This window comes from Pelobates fuscus, chromosome 9, assembly GCF_036172605.1.
Source record: "Pelobates fuscus isolate aPelFus1 chromosome 9, aPelFus1.pri, whole genome shotgun sequence".
Lineage (NCBI taxonomy): Eukaryota > Metazoa > Chordata > Amphibia > Anura > Pelobatidae > Pelobates > Pelobates fuscus.
The window spans coordinates 161,643,943-161,668,420 of record NC_086325.1 but is presented as its reverse complement, the minus strand read 5'-3'; the positions used below and the strand labels follow the sequence as shown (position 1 = coordinate 161,668,420).

The following is a 24,478-nucleotide window of genomic DNA, read 5'->3' as shown; positions in this document are numbered from 1 at the left end:
TTGTTTATAGATGTGCTCCCAATGGAAAAAATGCAGAATTAAATGCATACATGAATTGGCTACGGGTATGTACTAAATAGTGATTTCTTTAAAAATAAAATTGAATTTGGACAGTGGAGGGTCCCTTTAAAGACTTTTGATTTGATTCTGATAAAGGCGACTATATTAACACGGTTGTTGATCAGATACTGTACCTTTCTCAATGCTGAGGGAATCAATCGCTCTATATCCAGCGTTGCCGATGGACATCTTGGATCCAGCTTTCATGACTGCCCTGTAGACAGGAATACAGGCATCTCTGGGCATGTGCAACTCCCAACCCATCTCTCCAACGAATGACAAACGAATGGCACGAACCTAGACAGAGGAAGGACACAAAGAATCAACAGAGGCCTCTCCATGCTGAATGAATAGGGTTCCAAACGTGAAATTCTTGAATCAAGTTAAATATTTATTAATCAAGGTTACATAACTACATCCATAGTTTCCTGGGTACATTGCACCTGATCACTTGTTATCTTACATCCAATCTCCCTTGGCCAGGAATAGGCAACCTTCGGCATCCCAAATGTTATGGACTACATCTCTCCTGATGCTTTATCAGCATTATGGCTGTAAGAGGATTATGGGAGACGTAGTCCCCAATACAGTCAGGCATATTGTGCCCCACAATTATCCCTACAATACCTGGAGTGGCAAAAGTTGCCTTCCTCCGCTCTAGACACTAACATTCGCCTCCTTACTGCAAAACCTTAACTTGTTTGTTGTTTTAGATCCCCATTGTACAGTCCTATGACATATGTCAGCGCTATATGAATAATAACACAGATATAGACCAATGACGACGACAAACCGAGGATATTATTAAACTGGGGTTTCATCAGCCGTGAAAAAAGATAATTTTTCAGAAAGTTGCAGAAGATAAATTGAGCGCGATATACGGTACATCTTGTTTCATAATGAACACAGAAAATTAAATCTGTCACAAAGCGGCATAAAATATCGTCGGGGTTAAACGCTGTGATAGATGGACCACAAGGCCTCTATCTAGCCGTGTAGATTAAACATCCAGCGCGTTCGCACACCGTCATACAGCTGGAAAATTGTGCTGGCAGACATCATGAGACAGTCCGCAGTGTGAACACCTGAAGAGTTTATTCACTCAAAAGTTAATTAACCACTAACTTGGAAATTGAGTCTATATATTCTAAATAGGGAAAAATGATTTGAAAATGTTATTTTTTCTTTCCTAGGTTGGCTATATTGTTTTGTTTTTTCCCATTGCCAAAATTACACCCCGCTTCAACCTCTTTCGTGACTGCTCAGTAGCAAATAGTATTTATTTGATTTATTATTTCTATATAATGTCTATCGTTTTGGAATGATTTAACCCATTCATGACGTGCCTGGACGAATAACCGAGAGATTTGATTCACTGCTGGTGCTGAAGGGGTTAACAGGAAGCCAGAGAGGCAAGGGTTAATGTAAAATACCGAATGTATCTAAGAGGTTCAGGAACGCATTGCCAGCACCTCTGTCTCATTCTATCAGTGCTGGGTTTACTTCCACTGCAGACCTCTTTCGATTGAGTTTGGCTAAAGGGGCAGCCCGCAGCTAAATAGATTGCACCCGGCTTTGATGGCAGAATAGGGTTTTACATTTAAAAAAGTTCCTAGTGATGTCGTACAGAATGCAGGTTGAGAGAATATATTGGCCCTGCTTTGCATACAAGAATGGATGGGAAACTGGGGATATCAAGTTATATCTCATCTTTGGAAACTATTCATTAAAATCCAAAAATGATATATGTTAATAGAGAGCTGCAGGGTCCAATGATGGGGGTGGAGACTTAGTTAAGTTGATGGGAATCTGAAAGTTTAGATATTGTATCTTTAGAGAGCTGAGGGGCTCAGTGTTAGGTCTACAAAGAGCTGCAGGGTTTCATTTTTTACTTTTAAAGAGCTGGAGATTCCAGTACTCGGCCTAGAAAGAGTTGCAGGATTCACTATTCAGTCTATGAAGAGCTGCATGATTCAGAAGAGCTGGAGGGTTCAGAAGTCTATGAAGAGCTGTAGGATTCAGAAGTCTATGAAGAGCTACAGGGTTCAGCATTCAATCTATGAAGAGCTGTAGGATTCAGAAGTCTATGAAGAGCTGCAGGGTTCAGCATTCAATCTATGAAGAGCTGCAGGATTTAGAAGTCTATGAAGAGCTGCAGGGTTCACTGTTCAGCTGAAGGGGTGCAGCAGGATCCAGCATTCAGACTGCACAGTAAGATAATTGGTTCAAATACATTCCCCCATTTTACCAACGACTTGTTCTGAACAGGTATAATCATAACTTATTACTAATTTATATTTTATAAAGCGCCGATATATGATAAGCACAGCATGCAGAACAAGTTAAGACACACTAGAAGAAATGGGCGTTTGCCACAAGAGCTTACACTCTAAAGGAAGGAAGCGCGTATATGCAAAAATAAATAAAACTGTATATGCAAAAGTGATTTAAACAAGCTACACCTGTCTATTTAGCTGGAAAGCTCTCTGTATTACCTCTATAAACCAGGACAGGGAAGGGTTATGGCACTAGGGACTCACTTCCATCACCGTTTCTGTGACTTTTAATTGCATCGATCCTGAGGCTGAGTCAGTACCCACCATGTGGTGATGATGGACTATAGTTAAATTGATTGAGCTTGTTACAGGCAGCTCTTCCCATCAGAAAGACAGGAACAGAATGGAAATGTGACATCTCAGAGGGAGCTCTGTCTCCGGGGAGTAATGACTGAGCCATCATACCTGTAACAAATGGCAGCACAACCATCCAACGCCTACGCTGTTTGCCAAACCGTGGATGAAATGACTCCCGGCTGCATCTGTCTATTTGTACTCTCTCTCGAACTGAACACGAAGCTTCAAAGTCTGTCAGCAGACACTAAAATATACACTTCTACCTGGTGACAATTTTTATTTTTTTTCCATTATAATTTTTTTTTTCTAAAAAAGGTTTCATCGGGATGACTGTTTCTGGACCTTTTTCTGTAGGATCTCATTACTGGAGCTTGTATAATGGGCACTGACAGCCTGGGAAGCACATGGAGGGTATCTCGGAGCAGAGGGCGTTAAATCTTCAAGTGAGCAGTGCGGCTGAACCTGACACCAGAGCATTCTGGAAGATGGTAATTGTGATAGATTGCCGCATGAAATTACATGATCCCTAACTCGTAAAGTCTAACTTAATAAAACAATCTTTTGACTCCAAACCCCAACCCCTAATACCAAATTTTAACCTGCTAATAAATCCACATCCTTAACCCCTTAAGGACACATTACATGTGTGACAGGTCATGATTCCCTTTTATTCCAGAAGTTTGGTCCTTAAGGGGTTAAAGAACATTCTAATTACAAAACAGCTTTAGCTTAATGAAGTAGTTTTGGTGTATAGATCATGCCACTCAGGGCCGGTGCAAGGATTTTTGCCGCCCTAGGCAAACAAAGACGTGCCGCGAGGCACTCAGCAAAGGCAGAGCATCGGAAGGCTGCTTGATGGCTTCCGATGCTCTGCCTCAGTGCCGTGCGCCACATGGAGCAACCTAGAAGTGATCTCTCAACCCGGCGGCAAGGGGGGGTATTGCAGGATGCCTCGAGGCATCGCTGCAATACCGTTAGAGCGCCTGGAAGCGATCATGATTGTTTTCAGCGCTCTAATTAGCCATGGACGTATCAGGTATGTCCGCGGTCCTTAAGGACCGTTTTTTGTCAGACGTACCTGATATGTCCGAGGTCTGGAAGAGGTTACAGCTCAATTAACAGAACAGGAGATAATAACTTCTAAAGTAAACAAGCAATGCTGTAAAATCTAGATGAAAACAAAAAAGACATTTCATGTGGCTGTGAGGTGTGGCTAGGGCTGCATAAACAGAACAAGTGTGATTTGACTCCTAAATGGCAGAGAATTGAGCAGTGAGACTGAAGGGGTATGATCTACACACCAAAACCACTTCATTCAGATAATGTTGTCTTGGTGCTTAGAGTGTCCCTTTAATGGAAAAAACAGAAACCTTAAAAATGTTGCTTAACACCGCCCTCTAACTCTTTAACCCTGACGCCTAACTCTAACCACTAAGTCCCAAAGCCAATAAAGTTATATGTGACATTATAACCATATGCCATTATAACATTCTCAAACTTGTATCCATAACGTCTTGATTTTATCATCATTTGATGATCTGTGATTCTGCTTCAGCTCAGGTGAACCAATTATTGGTGTCACCTTTATTAGCTTTGACACACATGTACCAATACAAGAGTCACTCGCAAACCCAGTATACGATTATGACGTAGTGGCTCAGAGCAAACCTATATAAATGTACAGAAAAATGTAAGAATTTCAGATAATTCAGCCCTGTGAAACGCACATTCAATAATTTTAGTTTTTCATTTGTGAAATCTCAAGAGCCAGTCTACCCAAAACTCACCAAATATGAGGACAATGCTAACTTTTTTTTAGAAACATTTAAGGGAATTAGTAACAAATAGAAGCGTGATGAACTCAAAAGTTTGTTACCAGTGAGAACGATAACTTAACCAGGGTCTGATCCAAAGACGTGTTTTGATTCTCTCGTTTCAAGATGTCTACGTTGAAAGGACTTCTCATACCTTGACATATAGCGGATGTCTGTTATAGATGGGAAACTATTCACATGCATTAAATTGGTGGTTTGTTGATATGTCGTTTATCAAAAAAGGATCCACCATTAGGACTCGTTTGGGCTTTGGCAGCCTACTCTTTCCGTCAGTCGGCCATTAATACTCTTAGTGCAGTCTCATTAGTTCTGTCACTGATCTCATTGAGATTTTTTATGAATGTTTTTAATGAATCAAACAAGTTTAATCACATTATTTAGTAGGTATAGGATTAAGCCTCATTAATAAGTCTTTGTTTAGCAATAGAGTCATTAGTTTATTATTCTCAAAGGAAGTTGGATAAACCTGCGCTCATTACCATGTATCATATGTAGATATTTTTTTGTCTTTGTGGGTCTTTTGTGAGCTTTTCCTCTCTCTTTTGTTAATATTTTAATTACCTTACCTTAAGAATTAAGTCTTGGAAGATTAGGTTTTAATGTAGAGTTATTTTAATTAGAAGAACCAATTCAAAGTTCAGTTTTAAAATAGCTCATTTTCATTCTTTCGTTCTCTCTTTCAATGACCTCGCTCGTTAAATCTGCCATTTGTTTATTTTTCTTGGAGTTTGCGATTCGCACAGCAGAGCGCATGTGTTTTTCGGTCTCTTTAAAAGAGTAACCCATTCAGAAAGAATGACACGGTCTCAACTAAGAAGCTCTACGTTAATAGTTTCAAACCCAAATAACTAACAGAATTTTTTTTTAAAACGCTTCAATCCACAAGAACGAAGGGAAAATTGCCTTTACTCAAAGTTCACATCATGGCTGGTAAATATGCTTGATAAAGGCTCTATTGTTGAATTTGTTTGTCATGACTTTTACCTGGGATTCACCTGCCTTACCTGGCCGCAGCTGAACACTCTTTAGCCATGTGTGAGATCTCCGCTGGATTGACATCATGACTGGTAACGGCAGCGCAGACAAGCAAGGTCCCAAGGGGATAATGTCATGAAAGGTAGGATGGAATCAATAGCAAGATAAGGTCAGGGAAGGAAGCATATAATAAACAGAAAGACCACCACAAGGTCAGGAAAGGCACCGAATCAATAGAGCAGTCTCCACTAGTTATGATCAAGGGAGAGAGAACAAAATCAATAGTGAGGACGTCAACTTAAGTCATGGACAATAGCAAAGAATTGATATCAAAATCCTAGCAAAGGTCAGGGCAAATTAGGCAAAATCACTGAATAGGTCACCACCAGCTTGGTTTAGACATTTACCTTGCATTGCTGGGATTCCATCTAACTACTCCGGAGGACCACATGGTGGCTCCAAGATGGCTGCCATACTACAGCTTCAACACAGTCAAGCGACACCGACATGTAAGGCCCTCTTCGAAGCTAAATTTGACAGGCTTTTCCAGGAATTTTGGCACCAAATATGCTAACAAGCCTTTACTCTCCAGCGCCATCGCTGACCCACTCCAGCACACAGTTCTTCCTCTGGGCTGGGAGCCCACTCAGAGCTACGACCGATCACATGTCCACTTACCCGGAGTGATCATCGTTATCCGGAGTCTCTGAGGGCCTGCGTTCCTGCCGCCCAGCTCAAAAGAGTCCTTAGACAGAGGGTCTAAGAAATCTTGACTTTGCTATTGTGGCATTGTAAGCCGGTCTGTAAAACACATGCACAAAAAAGAAAAAAAATGCATCAATAGTAAAGTCACCAGGTGACCTTCACTGCAAAGTCAAAGCTCAAATGTAAATTTAAAGGAACACTATAAGGCACCCAGACCACTTCATCTCACTGCATTGGACTTGGTGTAGTGTACCTGTCCCCACTTAGCCCATTTCACTTTTAGAGAAATTGCAATGTTTACATTGTAGCGCTAAGATTGGCTCTAGAGGCTGTCTACCAGACAGCCACTAGAGGCGCTTCCTGGAGTTTCACGGAGTTTGAGTCGGGGAAACGACGCTGGATGTCGCACATTTTGCGTGAGGGCATTCAAAATCAAGCATAACCCCATAGGAAAGCATTGATGCAATGCTACAGGGAAGACCTAATGAGCATTAAGTTTCCCCATCGGCTGATGTCGACGTAATCAGGTAAGGGCATTAAAGTTTTTTTGGTTTTTTTTTTTTTTTTTAACACTTTCATGGAAGGAGGGAGGCCGCAGGGTCATAGGGACACATTGTTGTATTCCAAAAACGAAGGTGTTCCTTTAAAGTCAAACACAGAGGATCCAAACTAATTCACACGAAGGAGTTCTAACAAAACTTTGTCACTCGAGTCTGAAAACTCACTCCTGCCCTGAAGGACACAAATCAGGTTGCTTAAAATAAATGAGAGTTTTCTGTAATGACAGATTTGCCATGTTAAAACAGCATCTAATTTATTTTAGAATCTGATATCGGGCATAATAGTACTAGGACTCAACTCATCTCAAGAGCATTAAGAAAAGTGAGGGAGAAGGCGTGATTATTAAGTATCTGCCCTGAGAAAGATTGAGGACAATGTTGGAAATGGTTTTAGTATTGATTTTTTTGTGGCGTTTGCCGTTATGCTGATAAATTAAAATTACAGCTTTTCCTGAGGGTCAGGCAAGAGGCAAGAGGCAAGCACATGAAAAGATTTAATCAGAGAAATTGAACAGATAACTAAAGAAAGTCTGGAGATTTTTCGTTGACTACAGCGCGATTTTCTTGTTTTTGTGTAAACTTGATCGTTTTCAAGTTTTTGGATAATTATTCCTAAAAGCCCCCCAAAACACACAACAAAAAAAAAAAAAAAAATTGTATATTTAATTAGAAAACATGCTTAATAAAATTAAAGCAACATACAACGATCTCTGCCGTACCGGAGTGCAGACTATGTCCCTCTTCTCTACATATCATTATGTTTTAAGAATTTGATGACAATCCATACTTTCTTGTGCTACACTGCCTGCGTAATTATGTAATAACCTGTTTATGGCAATTAGTCTGGTCTTTGTTAATACAATCGGAAATTCCAATACTTGTTTGGGGGAAACAAATGAGGGATCTGACTCAGCCTGGAATGACCCTTTAATAAATGTGATGTCTCTGAGTCAATTTCTTGGCTGTTTTATAACCTTTTAAGTCCCATGATGCTTCCCAGAATGCACCTGGCCTTCTCCTGGTTACTCATTTGATGTATTTTTAAATAGTCGGAGAGGGACGCTTGAAAGGTATGTTATAACGGATGCAGACCTCCGGGGAGATAATTGGATAATTAGATGTGTGAGACAGAGGTAGGAACAACAAGGCTAGCAGACAGATAGAATGAATGGTTTATCAAACATGTCTTAAAGGCTGACCTCCTCTTGAGAAGTAGCAGCATACAATGAGAGTTTAAAGCACTACTCTTTAATGTATAAAAGTTCTGAAGCGGATAAGCTCTCTGTAATAATAATAATATTTTTTTTTAAAAAAAGTTAAAATCCAGGACTGCCTGTGATGCACGCATAGCAGATAAGTATTAAAGTATTAATGAGAAGGTCACCCCTTGTTCTGGGTACCGGCAGAGTACTTAGTCCTCTGTACCAGCAGAGTAAAGACCGACTACACAATACAACGCACTAAAACAAAACAATATGTGCGGTTTTAAAGTCTAATGATTAGTATGTATTTTTTTTAGTTAATGCCTCTTCTAAAATGCTAAAAATATATGACTTCATCCCTTCCAGAGGGATTGTAATTTGTAGAAGCACTCATAGTGTGCCAGGCTAGGGTGGGAAACGTCTTGGTAGGATAGTTTTTTCTTGCACCAACTACCAGCGGTGCTCGTAAATGGAGTACAAATTGTGCAGCACTTTCCTGATGGAAGGTACAAAGTGCGGAGACGTTCTACATTCTGGATGAATTTCTCATAACCCTGAACTTATCTTTCAATCCTTTTGGATTATGTCAGAGTTACTTTGTCTGCTGTTATCTCGGAAACGCTATGGAGCACAGGCGTCTCTGCTGAAGAGGCCAGAAGCTCTTTTCTCCATTATGCCATTAGATCAGTCAGGCAAGGAGATGGATAGAAGGATATAGCTTGGGAGGATCCGAGAACCTATTTGGGTTACAAAAAGGAAAGGCTTTTAAGAAAACACAGCTGCCAGGGGGCCCGGGGTCATCGAGCAATTACAGGCACCTGCAGACTTAGAATGGGGAGGCAGCTGAATGCCAAATGGGTGCTAGGCCAGCAAAACCAACAGCCCATTAACCTATCGCAAGCCAAAGAATAGCAACACAGGATGAAGAGGTTGGATGACTTTACCTGTAAATTTACTTAGAGGCTTTGCTGCAGCCTTACCTGTGTCTGCAGTGGATAGTTGTACCTTACAGTATAAAGTCTGCCTTATTCATTGAATGTCTGGTCCAGTAATCACCCTGCATCAAGGCCTTAACAGATACGTGTTGCTTACCTTGTGCCCAGCAGCCGTCACAATCTTGTGTGTCGAGAAAGGAAATGAGTCGTTGCCGAGATCTTCATCCAGGACCTCCTCCAGGACACTGCGACTGGGGACAAGCACAAAGAAATTAAGATTATGGGACAGAGATACAGAGACAGGACGGGCATAGAAAGCAGAGAGATGTCTAGTTGTAATGGAGATGTCTTTGAGATGCCTTGGACCCATGCAGTGGTTATGATAGAGGATACACAATCAATGCTCATTTTATGCTGAAATCCTACGACTTCAGGCTAAACAGATGTCCCTTTGGTTAGTCTTCATTCACATCTTATATATGATTTTGGTCACATGTGACATTACAGATAGAACCTCGGCCATGTGCCCCTATCAGACTGATTACATCCACAGGAGCTGTCCAGATACAAAATGCTGGCTCGCTTTCTCTGCACAAGATGACCACCGACGATCATTTCAGCCTTCCTCGGACCACGTTAGTGAGGTGTATCGGATATCCCCCCAGGCACAGTGAGCACAGGGTTCATTACGGCAGTCCAAATCTGAAATGCCGGCAAGCTCTCTCTACACAAGGGCTTTCATACAATCACAAGTCACCCCAAAACCTGTGTGTTTAGCGACCACGTCAACTTCAAATGTAAAGAATCCGTGCTCTGACAGAAAACATAAAAAGAGCCTAATACTCTCCCTACCAGTAGTATAAAAAAGGATCCAGTACTCTTCCTACCAGTATTATAAAAAGGATCCGGTACTCTCCCTAATAGTAGTATAAAAAGGACTCCGTACTCTCTCTACCAGTAGTATAAAAATGACCTGGCACTCTCCCTGCCAGTAGTATAAAAAGGACCTGGTACTCTCCCTGCCAGTAGTATAAAAATGTCCTGGTACTCACTCTACCAGTAGTATAAAAAGGACCTGGTACTCTCCCTATCTGTAGTATAAAAAGGACCTGGTACTCTCCCTGCCAGTAGTATTAAAATGTCCTGGTACTCTCTCTACCAGTAGTATAAAAAGGACCTGGCACTCTCCCTGCCAGTAGTATAAAAAGGACCTGGTACTCTCCCTGCCAGTAGTATAAAAATTTCCTGGTACTCTCTATACCAGTAGTATAAAAAGGACCTGGTACTCTCAACTTCAAATGTAAAGAATCCGTGCTCTGACAGAAAACATAAAAAGAGCCTAATACTCTCCCTACCAGTAGTATAAAAAAGGATCCAGTACTCTTCCTACCAGTGTTATAAAAAGGATCCGGTACTCTCCCTAATAGTAGTATAAAAAGGACTCCGTACTCTCTCTACCAGTAGTATAAAAAGACCTGGTACTCTACCAGTAGTATAAAAATGACCTGGCACTCTCCCTGCCAGTAGTATAAAAAGGACCTGGTACTCTCCCTGCCAGTAGTATAAAAATGTCCTGGTACTCACTCTACCAGTAGTATAAAAAGGACCTGGTACTCTCCCTATCTGTAGTATAAAAAGGACCTGGTACTCTCCCTGCCAGTAGTATTAAAATGTCCTGGTACTCTCTCTACCAGTAGTATAAAAAGGACTCCGTACTCTCTCTACCAGTAGTATAAAAAGACCTGGTACTCTACCAGTAGTATAAAAATGACCTGGCACTCTCCCTGCCAGTAGTATAAAAAGGACCTGGTACTCTCCCTGCCAGTAGTATAAAAATGTCCTGGTACTCACTCTACCAGTAGTATAAAAAGGACCTGGTACTCTCCCTGCCAGTAGTATAAAAATGTCCTGGTACTCTCTCTACCAGTAGTATAAAAAGGACCTGGTACTCTCTCTACCAGTAGTATAAAAATGACCTGGCACTCTCCCTGCCAGTAGTATAAAAAGGACCTGGTACTCTCCCTGCCAGTAGTATAAAAATGTCCTGGTACTCTCTCTACCAGTAGTATAAAAAGGACCTGGTACTCTCCCTATCTGTAGTATAAAAAGGACCTGGTACTCTCTCTACCAGTAGTATAAAAAGGACCTGGCACTCTCCCTATCCGTAGTATAAAAAGGACCCGGTACTCTCCCTGTCCGTAGTATAAAAAGGACCTGGTACTCTCTCTACCAGTAGTATAAAAAGGACCTGGTACTCTCTCTACCAGTAGTATAAAAAGATCCCAGTACTCTCTCTACCAGTAGTATAAAAAGGACCCGGTACTCTCTCCACCAGTAGTATAAAAAGGTCCCGGCACTCTCTCTACCAGTAGTATAAAAAGGATACGGTACTCTCTCTACCAGTAGTATAAAAAGGACCCTGTACTCTCCCTAATAGTAGTATTAAAAGGATCCGGTACTCTCTCTACAAGTAGTATCATTGGAGCTGGTACTCTTCTCCACTATTGGTAAAAATGAAGGGGGAGATTTATCAAAGTATAGCCAACATATTTAATTCTTTTTTTGTTCCCTACATGTTTTCTTAGACAGCGGATTTATGAACTTTTCCACCTTTTTTTCCCCAACACAAAAGTGCTTTTATTCACCATAAAAATCTCTGATATTTTGATAAATCTCACCTGATTATCTCAAAATCCTCCCACTTCACTAAAGACAAAAAATACATTGAACTATTACATAGTTACATAGCTGAAAAGAGACTTGCGTCCATCAAGTTCAGCCTTCCTCACATTTGCTTTTGATGTTGATCCAAAAGAAGGCAAAAAACCCAGTCTGAAGCGCTTCCAATTTTGCAACAAACTAGGAAAAAATTCCTTCTTGACCCCAAAATAGCGGGTCAGATGTCTCCTTGGATCAAGCAGCTATTACCCCACTAATTAGAAATTATATCCCTGTATGTTATGTTTTTGCAAGTATTTATCCAATTGCAGTTTAAACATCTGTATAGACTCTGACAAAACCACCTCTTCAGGCAATGAATTCCATATCCTTATTGCTCTTACTGTAAAAAAAACCTTTTCTTTGCCTTAGATGAAATCTCCTTTCTTCAAGCCTAAATGTGTGACCTCGTGTCCTATGTATAGCCCTGTTTATGAATAGATTTACAGATAATGGTTTGTACTGGCCCCGAATATATTTGTATAATGTTATCATATCCCCTCTCAGGCGCCATTTTTCCAAACTGAAGATATTTAATTTTTTTTAACCTTTCTTCATAACTAAAATGCTCCATTCCTTTTATCAATTTTGTAGCTCGTCTCTGCACTTTTTCTAGTGCCATGATATCTTTCTTTAGAACAGGTGCCCAAAATTGCACAGCATATTCAAGGTGTGGTCTTACCAGCGATTTATAAAGAGGCAAAATTATATTTTCAGCTCGAGAATGTATGCCCCTATTTATACATGACAAAACCTTACTGGCCTTAGCAACGGCAGATTGACATTGCATATTGCTACCTAATTTGTTGTCTATAACAATTCCCAAATCCTTCTCGTGTGTGGTTATCCCTAGTTCACTACCATTTAGGGTGTAAATTGCTTGTGCATTCTTAACCCCAAAGTGCATAACTTTGCATTTTTCTACGTTAAATTTCATCTGCCATTTTAGTGCCCAGTCCCCCAATCTATCCAAATCCCTCTGCAGCTAGGCAATATCCTGCTCACATTTTATTACTTTACAAAGTTTTGTGTCATCTGCAAACACTGATATATGGCTTTCAATGCCCATTTCAAGATTATTTATAAATATGTTAAATAGAAGCGGTCCCAAAACAGAACCCTGAGGGACACCACTTACCACTTTTGTCCAGCTTGAAAATTTACCATTTATGACAACTCGTTGTACCCTATCCTTAAGCCAATGTTCTACCCAAGAACAAGAATATTCATCTAGACCAATTTCTTTTAGTTTGAAGACTAACCTATTGTGAGGAACCGTATCAAATGCCTTGGCAAAATCCAAGTAGATCACATCCAGTGCAACACCCTGATCTATATTTCTACTTACTTATTTGTAGAATGCAATTAGGTTAGTTTGACATGACCTATGTTTCATAAAACCATGCTGATTATTGCTAATAACACAGTTCTTCCCAATGAATTCCTGAATATTATCCCTTAATAGCCGTTCAAATAATTTCCTAGTCACAGAAGTTAAGCTCACAGGTCTATAATTTCCAGGCAAGGATTTTGAACCCTTTTTAAATATAGGAACAACATCTGCCTTCCTCCAATCCTCCGGTACAATACCTAAAACAAAAGAATCTTGAAAAATTAAATACAGAGGTTCACTTATTTCCCCACTTAGCTCCTTAAGTACTCGTGGGTGGATACCGTCAGGCCCCGGAGCTTTGTTTACATTAATTTTCTTTAATAGCTGTAGCACCTTGTCTCGAGTTATCCAATCACAAGTTATCTGCAAGTTTGTTGCAGCAATCATATGCATTTCTCTTGCCATATGATCATCATTAATATATACTGAAGAAAAATAGTTATTTAAAATTTCTGCCTTTTCCTGGTCTTCATTGACTAACAGACCCATCTCTGTTTTCAGTGTACCTACACTTTCATTTTTTGTTTTTTTAGAATTAATGTACTTGAAAAAAAATTTGGGGTTGGTTTTGCATTCTTTGGCTATCAATTTCTAATTTTCTAGTTTAGCCACTTTAATTGCCTTTTTGCAAGTATTATTGGCTTCCTTATATCTTATATAGGATGCCTCTGATTTGTCCAATTTAAATGCTTTAAAAGCCCTTTTCTTATTTTTCATCTCTTGTTTTACTTCTCTACTAAGCCACATTGGTTTTAATTTGTTTCTTTTATATTTATTACCCAATATATACATCAAGTAATCTCTTGTGTGCTATGTGAATGGGCCGAGCACTCACAAATCACACTCTCTTTACACCTGCCGTGTGTTTCTAAACAAATACAAACCGAGGTCAGACATAAAAGGAACAGATATAATTAGTTAGCAAGCTCCGGGCACAGAGGACATAACAGCAAACAGAGCTTTGTGTTCTAAAAGCGGGGCAGATGTGCTCAGATACCTGCTGTAGGATTGGCTACAAAATGTCTAGTGTACATCAGAAGCAGACCACAATCTGTGTTATTAAGATCTGATCTGACAGTCTTGGGGTCACAGGTCTCTGCACACTGGCTGTCACACACACATCTGCCCGCAGTATGCAAGCCGCGCACATTATAGATTGATACAAGTTGAAACGGATTCTGACTGTGAGGCTTTAACCGCTCCTCCAGGAATAAAGAAGTCTCGCTGATTTTAAACCAACATGGCACTTTATAGGGAAAGACCTTAAGGGTCCGAGACAACGCGTCCTGATAATTCGCATTGGAAAGTCTTCTATCCCATTATCGTCTTCCTCATTCTCCAGCAGTCCTGGCGGACAGGACAGAGGCTCAGAACTGACAATACCACGTTACTCATGTTTAAGTGTCAGAGCTGGAGTGAACGCAGGTGGGAGGCAGTATACCACGGGCTGATTGGATGTCAAGGATTTAACCCATGAAGTTCTGCATGGCAAGCCAGTAATGTCGGCCTGTAGCCTAACAGCTGGTCCAGCAAGGTTTATCTAGAACGTTGCCTTGAGAAAATACACGTTTACAAAAAAGCATTTCCCAAGATCATTAGCAAAATCTTACTGGGTTAACCACTATCTGGGAATTCCAGAGAATTGACAAAGATCGTTACCTAATATTGGGTTGCATTATTTTACTTGGAACCAATCATCTAGATCAGCTATTCTCGCAGCTCAGCAAATATGACCAAAAATGTGTACTTCCTTAGTCAGTTCCCTGCAACTTGTTGGTTACAGAGAAAAAGTCAGTGTTTTGAAAAATAACCTTCAACCTCCTGTGAAATACTAAATATTCCTGCTCAGGGCATTAATAGATGCAGTGACAGGTCCAAGGGAAGAACTAGGTGGTGCAGGGTCTCAATAGGACATCCACCACTAACACCTGCTTGACCTCTGTATAAACTGTGGATTCATGGAGAGCTCCATCCCTGACCTGGATGGGCAGTGGATTCAGGGAGAGCTCCCTACCTGGCTGGGCAGTGGATTCAGGGAGAGCCCCCTACCTGGCTGGGCGGTGGATTCAGGGAGAGCTCCCTACCTGGCTGGGCTCAGGATTAAGGGAGAGCTCCCTACCTGGCTGGGCTGTGGATTAAGGGAGAGCTTCGTACCTGGCTGGGCTGTGGATTCAAGGAGAGCTTCGTACCTGGCTGGGCTGTGGATTCAAGGAGAGCTTCGTACCTGACTGGTCAATCATTTCAGGGAGAGCTCCGTACCTGGCTGGACAGTAGATTCAGGGAGAGCTTCGTACCTGGTTGGGCAGTGGATTCAGGGAGAGATCCGTACCTGGCTTGTCAGTGTATTCAGTGAGAGCTCCCTACCTGGCTGGGCAGTGGATTCAGGGAGAGGTCCGTACCTGGCTGGGCAGTGGATTCAGGAGAGCTCCGTACCTGGCTGCCAGTGGATTCAGTGAGAGCTCCGTACCTGGCTGCCAGTGGATTCAGTGAGAGCTCCGTACCTGGCTGGACAGTGGATTCAGTGAGAGCTCCGTACCTGGCTGGGCAGTGGATTCAGGGAGAGCGCCGTACCTGGCTGGGCAGTTTATTCAGGGAGAGCTCTGTACCTGGCTGGGCAGTGGATTCAGGAAGAGCTCCGTACCTGGCTGGGCAGTGGATTCAGGGAGAGCTCTGTACCTGGCTGGGCAGTGGATTCAGGGAGAGGTCCATACCTGGCTGGGCGGTGGATTCAGGGAGAGCTCCGTACCTGGCTGGGCGGTGGATTCAGGGAGAGCTCTGTACCTGGCTGGGCAGTGGATTCAGGGAGAGGTCCATACCTGGCTGGGCAGTGGATTCAGGGAGAGCTCCGTACCTGGCTGGGCGGTGGATTCAGGGAGAGCTCTGTACCTGGCTGAGCTGTGGATTCAGGGAGAGCTCCGTACCTGGCTGGGCAGTGGATTCAGGAAGAGCTCCGTACCTGGCTGGGCTGTGGATTCAGGGAGAGCTCCGTACCTGGCTGGGCAGTGGATTCAGGGAGAGCTCTGTACCTGGCTGGGCAGTGGATTCAGGAAGAGCTCCGTACCTGGCTGGGCAGTGGATTCAGGAAGAGCTCCGTACCTGGCTGGGCAGTGGATTCAGGGAGAGCTCCGTACCTGGCTGGGCAGTGGATTCATTCAAGGAGAGCTCTGTACCTGGCTGGGCAGTGGATTCAGGGAGAGCTCCGTACCTGGCTGGGCTGTGGATTCAGGGAGAGCTCCGTACCTGGCTGGGCAGTGGATTCAGGGAGAGCTCCGTACCTGGCTGGGCAGTGGATTCAGGGAGAGCTCCATACCTGGCTGAGCTGTCAACTCAGGGAGAGCTCCATACCTGGCTGGGCTGTCTATTCAGGGAGAGCTCCGTACCTGGCTGGGCTGTGGATTTAGGGAGAGTGTTCTGTACCTGGCTGGGCAGTGGATTCATTCAGGGAGAGCGCTGTACCTGGCTGGGCCCTGGATGCTGATCATGCCGAGGTCCTCCGAGCAATCTATGAGTTTGCACTTGAAGTTTTTGTCTTGTAGGACAGTTGAGATGTGGCCCCAGTTGTGCTCTGCAACAGCCCCTCCAATAGCAAGGTAATATCCGTCTCCTGGAAAGAGAGAGACAGTATGACAGTAACTACTATTTCACCTGTTATAGTCAGGATGATTAAAATATTCCATAAAATGTTCCAGAATACATAAGAACCAAAATAAATAATGTACGCATTTTAACTCTTTGAGTTCAGTGATAAAACAATGTCAGGATATTCTTAAGACTGAAATTAGAACATCTGTTTATATCTTGTTGACCAATTAACACCATAACCAGACTGAGGTCACCCATGTGTTTCAACAGACCAGATGTCCCACGATTTCTGGACACCGCATCCCTTCTAGCTGCAGAACCCCAGGGTGAGAGGGAAGGTCCAGCATTGCAATGCAGATATCTCTTCCCATGTACTTACATGGAGCCACTCTGACGACTGCGGTGGAAGGAGGTCCACACTGCGGCCTTCAGCATACAGTAAGCAAGTACAGGAGATCTGCGAAACTAGGGATATAAATCTTCTTCAGCAACACCACCAGAAAAATATGGAGTTCTATATGATAGTAAGCTGTATGGCCTAGGGCTACAGCTACAACTACACCACAATAACAGACAGATTGTTATCAACAAACACAGGCTTAACTCAACCTGAATGATGACCCTGAGACAAATAACTTTGTAAAACACGGAAAGTTGTCTATACATTAGGATTCTGCAAACAGTTGAAGTAGTCTTGGTGCAATGTCACTGTCCGTTAAACCCGGTAATGTAAAACACTGCAGGTTTTTTAGAAACTGTAATGTTTACTTTGCAGGATTAAGCCAAACTCTAGTGTCTGTCTTCCTGACTGCCACTAGAGGTGCTTTCTCTGCACAGACTGAGTAAAACTCTGTAACGTAAACCAGAATGGATGTGCACACAGCACTCGCTGTGCATCCGCAATAGGTCCCCAATTCTCCTCTACTAACATACTGGTTTGAGGAGGCCATGCATCTCGGCGGGAGGCAAGGGAGCTTCGGTGCTGTAAAAATATAAGTTAAAAATATTGCAAAATGTTTCCCTATATTTAAATAGGGACAGGGGCGCTATAGAGTAAGGAATACAGGTTTGCTTACCTAACACTATATTGTTCCTTTAAATATGACTAGCTCCAGTCATACCGTGACTCAAGCTTCGTGGAGAACAAGATCTACGCACTTTTCTATCTTTAACCCATCTCCTACTTTCCCAGATTGTGTCATATCTTCTCCTACAAGCCTTTTCCTCGATGTGATCGGGCTGTGATGCCCTCTTTGAAGGAAAGCCCTGGCCAAGCGTCCTACAGTATTTACGGTACTCTGAGTTCCAGTCATGCTGTCCAGAGACCCAACTCACCAGCTAAAACTCAGGGTTTTAGAGAATGATACTCCTATAAAGAAAAATGTGAATACAAAGATGTTACCATAGGACGGGAAGATGCAAGAGCTGAAAACTCTGCTAGACTTTTTACTCGAAGATTAAAAGGTACAGACAAACATTTTTTTTTTGCAGAGGCAACATAAAAACAAAATATCACACTACCAGATCGAATGAAGAATTTATCAAAATTGTCTGGACTAGAAGAAATATGATCAAGGGTCGATTATTAAAAAACCACTTGATTGCACATCTTCTTTCTGGAGTTTTAAGTGCTGTTGAACGTTTAGTAATGGGGTCTTTTTACTTGGGATTTTATGACAGCCCCTGTGAGCTTCCAAGAAAAAACATAAAAGCATTGTGTAGGGCATAGATCAGTGTCAGAGGTTGCTGTGACAGAGAGATCACAGCAGACACAGCGCTAATGAGATAGGATTTGGCCCAGAATTTGAGCTACACAGAGCGAATATCTGAGAAATCGCAAAATGATCACGGCCCAGAATGATCACCAGATGCTCGCGAATATCCACTTATTTGAAATCGCTTCTACTTGGAGCTAATTGTCAGCAGAGAGATTTATTAAATGGATTCATCTTAAGATTCCGGTTATAGAATACAGCCCGTAGCGCACAAAGCATCAGCCACAATTCAGCCTACGGAGCTAAATTATTAAAGGGAACATTCTTAAGGATTGGTTTTAAGGCGCTATAGTAATAAGGTAATGAGTTCCTCTTTAAGAAGATACAATGGTCACTTCTCTAAGGTGAAAAACTGGCTAAATTGGCCAAGGCTCGGCTAAAGGCTGGCTGGGCATCGATGCAGTACAGTGATTTTTCAAAGGGAACTAAACTGGAACTAAATTAAAGACATATAACAAATGATTTCTGCCTGGTGCTTATTCCATATAAAATGTTCTATATTATAGTGATTTCTTATAGGAATTAGCAGCTTCATGCTTGTGTGTTTCACCGAAACAGAAAAAAAAACAAAAAACAGATGGTACACACACATCAAACAAACCTACGAGCAATAAGTGGAGCGCTATTTGAGAAGAAACAATTTAAAAAAAATTAAAAAATGTATACCATCCACACTGGTGTATGTCTCTTTAAATATTCTCTTCGGATATATATACATATACCATAGGAACATAACACGAGGAAGCAAAATGAAGAATTTTGTTTAAATAACAGTTTATTAGGAGATAACTTGCACTAGATATTTTTTGCTATATATTCATATGGTCACCTGCAAGAGAATATAGAAGTTAAGTTAAAAAGGAAAAAAGCCAATTACACTAAAAACAAACAAACTAGGTGGTCCCAGTCTATAGATGGTACAACGTTCTACCGTTTGGATTACTGCACTTTCTGTCCAAACAGACATCTTTTATTTGCAATATTACACTACATATATGGTTTTTCTCTTATTAAGTCCCTATGGTATATGTTGATCTAAAGAGAATATTTAAAGTGACAGACACATACCGATGGTATAAAAATTTATATACATTTATTGTATCATCTCAAATAACTCTCCACTTTTTGCATATAACAAAATAATTCTGACACTGGGAAGCTGGAGCTCTGAATATCAGATTGTGGTTTATTGAACAGAACAACATATATAGACAGAAAACGTAAACAAATAACATAGAACGGGAATAAGATAGGAACAACGGCGAGGAGTGAGATCCTATTGTATACCGGAAGAATAGCTCCAAAATGGTCTTCCTCTAGTCTACGCTAACCTTTTCTCTTGTCTAGGAAGCCTGCGCAGTATCGGCAACGCTAAAATGGTTAACTCGGCAACGGCAAACCCTGCTTACACAGTCAAATAAATTTCATGGGCTGAGTTCTAATTGCAGGAAATCCTCCCTTTTCTAGTCAAACTGCTTGACACCGGTGTGACTGCACCCAAAACCACTGCAAAAAACTGTAGTGGTTACAGTGCTTAGTGACCCTTTAAGAAAACAATGTATGAATTAAATCATAAATAATTTGCTCCATGGCAAATAACAAGTCACATAAGTAACCTACCATCTATTCCAAATAAGAGGGACCATTTCCATCTCTGAAATTCACATTTACGCATTTGGTTCAGTAGGTGGAGAAGGGTTAGGAGCTTCTACTTGGCTTATGTCAGCAGTCCACTTAGTTGGCCTCAAGGTTTTATTATAAACAGCCCTAAATATGTCAATCTTAAGACAGGCAAAAGTTATCACATACAAAAACATTTCACAAGCAAGATAACGTTCGGAACCACTCTTTTAGAAGTCCATTGCTCGGACACCAACATCTTGAAGCCAAGTACCCCCTGATCTCCCCTTACAATAAACAACCCTTATCCCTGGTGTCTTGGATTGTAGTACAGTGGTACCTCGGTTACCGAACGCCTCGGTAAACAAAAATTTCGGTTTCCGAATGAAAATCCATTGAAAAAAATGCCTTGGTTTATGATTTTTTTTTTCGCAATACGAAGCAAGCTTCCCGGTTTATAGTGCCGTCCCCCTGCATACTGAAGTCTGGTTAGCTAGTGAGTGTGGAGGTGTTACAGAGGTTTTTGCAGCGAGTTTTGGAGCCTTTTGGAGCCATTTGCAGCGAGTTTTGGGACTTTTTGGTGCATTTCTCAAGAGGTGGAAAGGTAGGGAGCGGAGCTTAGAGGTTTGAATGCCTTTTACTGTGTTTACTGTTTACTGTGTGTTCTGGAAGAAGGAGGTGATTCTGCTCGAGGTTAAGAAAGAAACCATCAGGAAGCATGAAGGAGGAATGCGATTGACTGACCTTGCCAAAGAGTATGGAAGGAGTGCATCCACAATCGCTACCATCCTAAAGATGAAAGAAAAGATAACTTGGAGAGACGCAGCCAAGGGAGTCACCAGTGTCTCCGAGCAATGGCCACCTGTTCTGGAGGAGGTTGAAAAGTTGCTCCTGCTCTGGATTGAACAGAAGCAGCGTGCAGAGGACACAGTGACTGAGGCGATAATCTGTGAAAAAGCCAAAGCCTTGCATGCTGACCTCCTCAACCAACAGCCACTAATGCCAGCTGATGCAGAAGGCATGAAGGTTATCAGGGTGTGGTTCAAAAGGTTCAAGACCAGATCTGACATCCACACCGTGGTCAGGCATGGAGAGGCCGCAAGTTCCGATGTTGCTGCAGCTGAGAAATTTGCTACTGAGTTCCTGGAGGTCATGGTTTCAGAGGGCTACCGTCCTCAGCAGGTCTTCGACCGCGACGAGACTGGGCTCTTCTGGAAGAGGATGCCAAAGCGTACCTTCATCACAGAAGATGAGACCTCATTGCTTGGTCACAAGTGGATGAAGGACCGTCTCACCCTCCTGTTCTGCGCCAACGCCAGTGGGGACCTTAAGATCAAGCCCCTGCTCGTCTACCATTCAGAGAAGCCATGGGCCTTCAAGAAACACGAGGTGAACAAGGAGCAGTTGAGCTTTTTTTGGCAGTCCAATCCAAAGGCTTGGGTCACACGCCTCTTGTTTGTGCAGTGGGTCCATGTGGTTTTTGGTCATGCTGTCAAGCAATCCCTTGTGGACAATAACCTGCCACTCACGGCCGTACTGCTCATGGAAAATGCCCCTGCTCATCCTCCAGTCCTCGAGGAAGACTTGCTGGAGGACTTAAACTTCATCAAGGTCATGTTCCTTCCGCCTAACACCACCCCACTACTCCAGCCCATGGACCAGCAGGTCACCCCCAATTTATTGATGGAAACCTCTTAAACACATACCCTGTTGTACACGGCTCTTAGTAAGATATATAAAAACAAAACAACTCAGCGATATAATAAACTGGATTAAAGAACACATTGTCTTTAATAGCCTACTAAAAATGTACATTTTTGAGAGGGGAGTAGGTTCTCACTTGTAATCCAAATGAAACAACTGATTTTAGGAAAAGCTCACAGAGATGCTGAGATTTAATTAAAAAATGGCAGAATCTAGGTAAAAATATCAGAATTGTGTAATATTCATAGTATTTCTACAAATCAGTTCATTAAATGCCAACATTAGCAGCTGCAAAGTCTCAGCAATCCAACACAGACGCCGCTTCACACAGACCTGACCCATTAAAGTTTTAAGGGACTGAACACGAAAAAATGTAATGCCAAATCTAAATATGTATTAAACCCCGTGAGAACATTTTCATTTATTCCAAAAAAAAAAAGACTCGCAGATGAAGAATAAATTTCAACAGCAAAAAACTATATTATACTCACCCTTTACGGGAAAAAAAGCATGCCTATTAAATCAGCCATTTATTCTAAGAGGAACATTGAACTCTCTTAACACGAGCGTCGACTTACAACCAGAACAACATTCTACCATGTACGGCTTAACAAGAGCTTACACAGGTTTAATCCACTGCACGGTAAGGGGAAGAAATAATGCTTTGTTTAATCATTTGGTTAAATAACTTAAAGCAGGTCCAGATTCCCATAAGCAGCTCCTAGTTTTTGTTATTTAGTAAAAAAAACACAATACCTCTCCCAATCCTCGATTAGGAGGGATAGTCCCTAATTTGGACCTGAAATTCCTCTGTGTCTGTATTCTTTCGGAATGTTCCCTTTTGCTACGAGAACTGATTTTCTTTTGGCGCATTGAGCTTTGGAAAAATAAAACTCACAGTAATTTGGTTTCATAAGAGAACGGTCTTTTTGCATGAATTAAAAAAAAAATGTAAAAAAATTATTATATCCTTATATCTTGCACTTAAACGTGTTTATGATGTCTGAAAAATGAATGAATGAATGAATGTACCTCTGTTGTAGAACAGAGCTGTCTAAACCTTTAACTGATTAATTTTTATAAGCTCCGCCCTTTGCACCTGTCAATCAGCATACAGAGAGCACAGAGAGAGGCGAGGAAATTTAATAATGTTTATCTTTGCCCTCTTCCAATGCAGTGTGTGCCCTGACATAAACCCTTAAGGACACAACTTCTGGAATAAAAAGGAATCATGACGGAATATTTCCGTCATGTGTCCTTAAGGGGTTAATGGCGTGATTTCTAGAAATCGCTTTAAGAAAGACACAGTATCTCAGAGCCATGGCTTTAAAGCAATAAAATATGTTTCCAAAAATTGAGATTTCCTTAATAACAGTATTAAAGGTCACTGTAGCTTTAAATAAACCGGATATTCAGCAGTCTGGCATTGTATACCTACCATCAAAGGCTGGAGCCAGGGGAGATGATTGTGTTCCAGGAGATATTCTGCTTACGGTGAGATCACTTTCAGTGCCGCCACGGCGGTTTAGCATACAGGTATACACTGTGGATCCTGGAACACAGACAGGAGGTTAAAAAAAATCAGAAAAAATGGGCTGAAAACGTACTCATCCAGCATAAACCGACCCAGATAGCCCATCCTTACTGTGAGTTAATTATAGGTAAATTTCTATTTGTGTATTTTATATCAGTCATAGTGACCGCAGACTGTGATAGCACGTTGCCGGGAGCCTGGAGAGTACTAGGAATATCAGAATATGAAAAAAATAACAGCGGTAGAGATTGTGATGGCGTATTCAAAATATTCACAATCAAATATCGCTTTATTTAGACTGGGAGATTTGTTCCGGTTCGAACTGCAGTGCATCCGAATTTGGGCCAATTAGGTAATCGGTAGAATTCCCAAATTTCGAGACAAAATGGACCCGAATCACAAACCAAACAAGCCGTTCAATGACTAAACTTGCTGATTTTTATTTGTCTTAAATAAATATAGAATATACAGATTTTCTTTTCTTTATTAGTTACTTTTCCCTCGAACTGTATGGCTGGAAAATGCTCTTATGAGTGTTCTGCAAAACATCCTATTATGTATATATGTTGCAATACCCTGATTGGCCCACTTTCGCACCATTTTGGTTCTTATGATTCATTTCAACAAATCAGGTTTTCGGTACCAAAATTATGTGGAGCCGAACTGCCACATGACCGAAGTTCAGGCATCACAAGAATGTTTCTATTTTGGGGAAAAATAGTTCTCACCATACACAAGTCTAGTTTTGTTTTGTTTATTTGCTGCAGAAATATTGGGGGCCCTAAAATTACATAGTCACATAGTTACATAGGCTGAAAAGAGACGTGTGTCCATCAAGTTCAGCCTTCCTCACGTTTGTTTTTTGCTGTTGATCCAAAAGAAGGCAAAAATCCCAGTTGGAAGCACTTCCAATTTTGCAACAAACTAGGAAAAAAAATCCTTCTTGACCCCAGAATGGCAGTCAGATTTATCCTTGGATCAAGAAGCTATTACCCTACAGTTGAAAAATTATATATATGAATATTCTGTTTTTGCAAGTATGCATCTAGTTGCTGTTTAAACATCTGCATGGACTCTGATAAAACCACTTCATCCCACAAAGTAAGAGTAAGTCTCTTGAATCTCCTATTTTATTTATTTTTTACAAACTGCAGATCAGGTCTGAACAGAGTACTCAGAAACCAAAATATTGTTTGGGGCACGAAGAAGGGAGATGCTAATGGGTATGTGAACGTGAGATGGCAGCT

At 41.5% G+C, this 24,478-nt stretch overlaps 1 protein-coding gene and 1 long non-coding RNA gene across 4 annotated transcripts in view; both read right to left on the bottom strand.

The window, feature by feature from the left end:
* Positions 1–24,478, bottom strand: part of SARDH (sarcosine dehydrogenase) — an 84,376-nt gene that overhangs the window by 5,676 nt on the left and 54,222 nt on the right. For all 3 annotated transcript variants that reach the window (XM_063432910.1, XM_063432912.1, XM_063432913.1), the window contains exons 15-18: positions 23,136–23,249; positions 16,473–16,620; positions 9,063–9,156; positions 195–357 (exon numbers count right to left, since the gene is read on the bottom strand). In XM_063432910.1, the coding sequence (XP_063288980.1) occupies positions 195–357; positions 9,063–9,156; positions 16,473–16,620; positions 23,136–23,249 (519 nt within the window). The remainder of the gene's footprint in view (positions 1–194; positions 358–9,062; positions 9,157–16,472; positions 16,621–23,135; positions 23,250–24,478) is intronic.
* LOC134572612 (uncharacterized) lies at positions 10,213–11,418 on the bottom strand. The gene is made up of 3 exons (XR_010085290.1): positions 11,052–11,418; positions 10,348–10,380; positions 10,213–10,244 (listed from the first exon to the last, which is right to left on the bottom strand). It is a non-coding gene; the product is annotated as an uncharacterized LOC134572612 (long non-coding RNA).